Source organism: Salmo salar, chromosome ssa03, assembly GCF_905237065.1.
Source record: "Salmo salar chromosome ssa03, Ssal_v3.1, whole genome shotgun sequence".
In the NCBI taxonomy this organism is placed as follows: domain Eukaryota; kingdom Metazoa; phylum Chordata; class Actinopteri; order Salmoniformes; family Salmonidae; genus Salmo; species Salmo salar.
In genome coordinates this window covers 26857493-26863141 of record NC_059444.1, presented here as the reverse complement: position 1 = coordinate 26863141, position 5649 = coordinate 26857493, and the positions used below count along the sequence as shown (strand labels likewise).

Sequence of the window (5649 nt, the reverse complement as noted above, 5' to 3'; positions counted from 1 at the left end):
ACTCACCAGTCACATTATAATGGCAATGCCACTTTCTTGCAATGAAACATGTATGAATGTTGAACAAGGTTTATATTTCTCTGTGAATGTTTTTTAAAGTATTATGTAACTAATCAGAAGGCATTATACTATATCGGTCTCGTGAGACCGCATGCACATAGCTATCCATATGCACAGACTAGCTAGTCTGTGACCACTGCGTGCACAGTCAGTATCAAATCTGTAATTACACAATATTATCTGCACGGAGCCATAAGCAATTGTGCCATGCTTGGCATATCAAGGCAAGTATTAGCTGCAGTTTGGATGAGCTGCACCCAAGTGGGGTGTGTAGTCTATGTTCAGGAGTCCCTAAATTCTACCCACTAAACAATCATTCTGATGTAACTTTGTCTACAAAACATAGTATTTTGACAGATTTTGATACATGATTATTATGGAGACAATCCAAAACCAGAGATTAAAGTCTTTAGTTTAAATAGACTTAATAGAGATTTGAGAAGAAAACAGTTATTATCAGACTTACCATCTGTTTCAATATGGTAAGCAATAATGTTAAGTATAAGAAGTAGGTCATATTGACTGTAAAATGTTGTCAATATGGCCCTGGGTGTGATATAACAGAGAACAGTCTACATTGGGCTTTCCATGAATATCAGAATACCATCTACTCTCAACTCTCCTTTCCTTTACAGGTTTTCTCAATTGTTTACACACAAATACTGGTACTTGAGACACAATGACCACAACATGTAACTCATGCACCAACCCCCTGAACCAATTCTGCTTAACTACAAGCACAATTCCTGCTTTACACTCAAATTGCAGTTCTAAAACACACTTTTTTCAAAACACTACACACAATTCTTTGCATTTGGCACAATTTTCATGCAGAAAATCTCTTGTTTTCACAATGAACACACTGCCATTCAAATATGCACACTGACTCATCACATGGGCAAACACCCGTCACACAGTTTTACAATTAGCAATCAGAGCTTTAGCATAAAAGTGCAACAGGTGAGCTCTTCTGTTTTGGAGCAATGGATGCCTACATTGGAAACAGAGGCAGAGCCAGAGGAGTGAGAGTAAGAGGAGGAGGACGGGGAGGACGAGGATGAGGAAGGCCAAGCACCGTAATCTCTGATGAGATCCGAGCCACTTTGGTTGATGATGTGGTCAACCATGGTCTAACAATGAGGGAGGCTGGGCAAAGAGTACAGCCAAATTTGAGCAGGTACACTGTAGCATCCATCATCCGGACATTCCGAAATGAGAATAGGTAAGAAATCTACTCTCACTAGAAAATTGCAGTACTGCATATCAATACAGTACTCAATGAGTACAGTAGTACAGTATTGCCTGTGGACTGTTCTGTAGGACTGTAAAAATAAAGTATGTTTCAAGTATTTGGGAAATGTATTCCTACTTTGTATTTACAGTATTTGACTATTTGTTTGGCAGAACTGAAAGATTACCAACACAAGGTGGTCGAGAACGTGTTCTGTCTCCTGAACAGGAAACTGAAATCATCAACATGGTCCTAGAAAATAACGCCATAACAGCGCAGAGGGAACATCACAATGTGTGCAGCGATTACCCACCACGGCGTCATCCATCACCATGCTACCCTTGGCCCCTACAACACCGCCCATCTGATCACATTCCTGGACACCCTACACAACACACTCATTCCACCAGATCAGGTAGATGGCCCAGAGCAGCTCAGGTACGTTGTCATTTGGGACAACGTAAGTTTCCACAGGGCTGCTCTGGTTCGTAACTGGTTCACTGCCCACCCACGCGTTTTAGTTGTTTATCTCCCTCCATATTCTCCATTCCTCAATCCTATTGAGGAATTTTTTTCTGCCTGGAGATGGAAAGTGTATGACCGAAATCCACAAACGCGTATACCTCTTCTCCAAGCTATGGAAGACGCATGTGGAGATATAGCAGCTGATGCTTTTCATGGCTGGAATCGCCATGCTAGGCGATATTTCCCCCGCTGCTTGGCCAGGGAAAACATTGCTTGTGATGTGGATGAGGTGCTGTGGCCAGACCGCAACAGAACAGAGGATGCAGCATAGTTTAAAAAATGTTTTATTTTTTATTTGTTTACTGTAACTGTATACATTCTTCTGTTTTGTATGTAGACCACTGTATGTGCAACTTTGTGTTGGTTGGGAATGGGATTGTTTTTGTGGGGAAAATAAAATATATTTGTTACCGTGTATTTGTGTGTTCTGAGTATAAAAACAATATTCTCAAATATTTTACAACACACTTATGTATGTACTGTCTGTAGTAATGGCAACACTGAACCAAAAAAGGCCTAAGTCATTAAGATGAATGGAGAAGAAGTGTTTTCCATTCATCATAGTGTTTTACATTGAGCACATCAGTGTTCAACTGGTTCTTATAAATGTCTATTCATATGATGGTTTGTGTGTGTCATTTGAAAACAAAATACCATTTTGATAAGAAATAACATTGTTTTTTTGAATGTAAAGTTTCATTTTGCTGGAGAATTGAGGGGTTTTGCCCATTGTGTGTGTGTTTTTGGATTTGTGTGTAGAGTTCTGAGAATATGAGGCATGCTTTCAGAAAATGTGTGTAAACAATTGAGAAAAACTGTAATTGTACCTATTTTATATAGACAGATACAGGCAGGCATATATGCTCATTTAGCATTTGCCAACCAACCACTTGATGGTGCAAGTGTAACTCATATCACAGCCTTGACACTACACTATACATATACTGTGTGTGAGTGAGTGAGTGAGTGAAAGAGCGAGAGAGAGAGAGAGAGCATGTGAACGGTTTGAAGGGGGACTGATTGCCACAAACCTGATAAGCAGAGCAATCGCAAACCGTAAACTGTGTTACAGTTTAGCAGACAATGTTTCTTCGATTTTGTACCATGCTTTCATTGGTCCTCCTAGGATTTGGCGTTGCCTTTTCGCTGGGACAGAATTACACAGAACCTCTTGTTTTGGAGGGAAAGTGTCTGGTGGTTTGTGATGCGAACCCGTCTGCAGAGGGAGCGTTGACCCCTTCCTTCGGGATATCTGTCCGGGCAAGCGGTGCTAAAGTGGCTTTCTCCGCACTCAGGGGAACGAACCACGAACCTTCTGATATGAGCAATACGTCTCCGACCATCTACTTTGACAAGGTTCGAGATTATTTATGTCTTTCATGATTTGTGTCTTTTCATAGGCTAATATTGACAATGTATGTTTGTGCTCTTTAGGACGTTTGATGTTTTTCTCATTGCAGGTATTAGTGAACATTGGCAACCATTTCAAGCTGCAAGCGAGTGTATTTCAAGCACCAAGAAGAGGCATTTACAGTTTTAGCTTCCATGTGGTGAAGGTTTACAACCGACAGACTATACAGGTAAGTGTATAAGGAGGTCCGTATTGTGATGCAATTGAATTGTGCTTTTCATGTCTTTATCATACCTATTGCATGACATTCTGCAGGTAAACTTGATGCACAACGAATACCCTATAATATCAGCTTTCGCCGGGGACCATGATGTCACTCGAGAGGCTGCGAGCAATTCAGTCCTTCTGCACCTGGAACGGGAGGACAAACTCTACTTGAAGCTTGAGAGGGGGGATCTAATGGGTGGATGGAGGTACTCAACGTTTTCTGGATTCTTGGTGTTTCCTCTCTAATCACAACTCTCAAATCAAGTGACTCTTTTTTATTTTCTTCAAGGACGTTGGCCACCCATCTCTGGATATAAATGATGAACAAATGTATAACTGACTGTGAGATAAAGTAGGCTATTTTGGTAATTTATGACGAAATTATTCCGTGCTATGAGGTTGGGATTTGTATGGCTGAATGTGACTGATTGTTGGTATGATATTATATAAACTGTGAAGAGTAGCCTATGCAGGCGTTTGTCAGTTGCGCCCATTCAGTAGCTATCCATGGTCCTGAAACCGTAGACACACCGTAGCTGTCCATTGAAACCACAAAACGCATCTCAAGCGTACAGAGCCAATAGGTGGAAATTGAGTGTTGGCTCTAGTGTCAACGTTGTTGCAGTAGTGCCATTGAAATATTGTAATCAAATAACATTTTCCAAAGGTGTGCAAATGTAGGCTAGCTGGCATTTGGACCTATATTGCACGTTGATACAGTGTTAATGTTGGCACTTTTTAAAAGGTTTAGTCTAGTCTTAGTCACTTTGTAATAACATCCAAATCAAATCAAATGTTATTGGTCACATACACGTTTTTAGCAGTTGTTATCGCAGGTGTAGTGAAATGCTTGCGCTAGTTCCAACAGTGCAACATTAAGTCACATTTGTGTCATTTGAATAATGATTAAGTCTAGTCATTGTCAAACAGTGCGCCATTTTAGTAAACTAAATTCCCTTTAATTTCAGTCACATTTTAGTCACATCACATTTGTATTGTCTCATTAACCTATAGTAAACATATATCACTGACTCCCATGTGCACAAAGATACATAGCCTTGTCCTACCAACATATTTTTCTGCATAACATAACATCACATTTCCTTCCCAACAGCAGAAAAATGACAAACATATATTTTACATTTTAGTCATTTAGCAGACGCTCTTATCCAGAGCGACTTACAGTAGTGAATACATACATTTCATTTTCATTTCATGCATTTTTTTATTTTTATTTATTTTTTGTACTGGCCCCCCGTGGGAATTGAACCCACAACCCTGGCGTTGCACACACCATGCTGGCGTTGCAAACACCATGCTCTACCAACTGAGCCATATAATATATAAGGGTTATCTGGCCATGTAAATCATCTGGCCATTCCTAATTCAGCCTACATATAGGCAAAGTAGTATGGGTTGCACCTCCGTCACTGGGCCGCGTCAGTGCCATTGTAATCAACGTTCCACAGACGTCGCAGCCACATTGGTGTCCAAAAGTAGAACGGGGGCTAATTAATGTTTTGCCCAGTGATGCAGTCGAGTCACTAAAACTCAAGTCCGAATTGAGTACCAAGTCCCCTGTGCTCGAGTCCAAGTCTGAGTCACCAATGTTGGTCGAGTAACGAATGGAGTCACGAGTCCTTATGACTGATGTTCGAGTCCCAGTGCTCGAATCCTAGTCCAAGTGGTCAAGTCTGAGACAGTGGGTCCACATTAACTCCAAATAAAGTTATTTACCCAGTCAGATATAGTGTAGTGGCAAAATAAATGTAGTCAATAAATTGCTTGCTATCCATTTTCATTTTTTTCTGTGCCACCAAATGTGTGCATATATGCTACTGGTAACGTTAATGTTACCAGGGTCACGTTCAGTTGCAAAACTTTCTCGAACTTTGCAGACAGTCCCAGTCGGGTATTCATGTAGTAATAATAAGGAATTCCCTTGACCCACGACAACAAATTGGGGAAAACCAACATTCTTTCCTATTGACACATTGTATACAGAAATAACAAAACATACCGAAAAGCTGCTGTGTTGTTTTATGTAGCCTGGTGAAAAGTCCTGACCTACGGTTCGTAATGCTCCCAAGTAGGGAAATAGAGCCCGTGAGAAGATTCATCTTTAGACATGTTATACTTTTATTAAATGTCGTTTTGTAATTGACTAAAACAAGCAGACTAACAATAAAATTGCGTTTGAAAAAGGTCAAGTTTT

The 5649-nt window shown here is 40.4% G+C and overlaps 1 protein-coding gene across 1 annotated transcript; it reads left to right on the top strand.

Moving 5' to 3' along the window:
- Positions 1–2805: 2805 nt before the first annotated feature.
- On the top strand, positions 2806–3803 carry LOC106599593 (cerebellin-2). The gene is made up of 3 exons (XM_014190885.2): positions 2806–3172; positions 3277–3396; positions 3483–3803. The coding sequence occupies exons 1-3, from the start codon at positions 2900–2902 to the stop codon at positions 3678–3680; spliced, it is 591 nt and encodes a 196-aa protein (XP_014046360.1). The 5' UTR covers positions 2806–2899; the 3' UTR covers positions 3681–3803.
- Positions 3804–5649: the final 1846 nt, after the last annotated feature.

Coding starts and splice junctions, on each gene's coding strand:
- LOC106599593 (XM_014190885.2), top strand. CDS start 2,900: ATGTTTCTTCGATTTTGTACCATGCTTTCATTGGTCCTCCTAGGATTT. Junction 3,173..3,276: donor CGACCATCTACTTTGACAAG/GTTCGAGATTAT, acceptor TTCTCATTGCAG/GTATTAGTGAACATTGGCAA. Junction 3,397..3,482: donor ACAACCGACAGACTATACAG/GTAAGTGTATAA, acceptor GACATTCTGCAG/GTAAACTTGATGCACAACGA.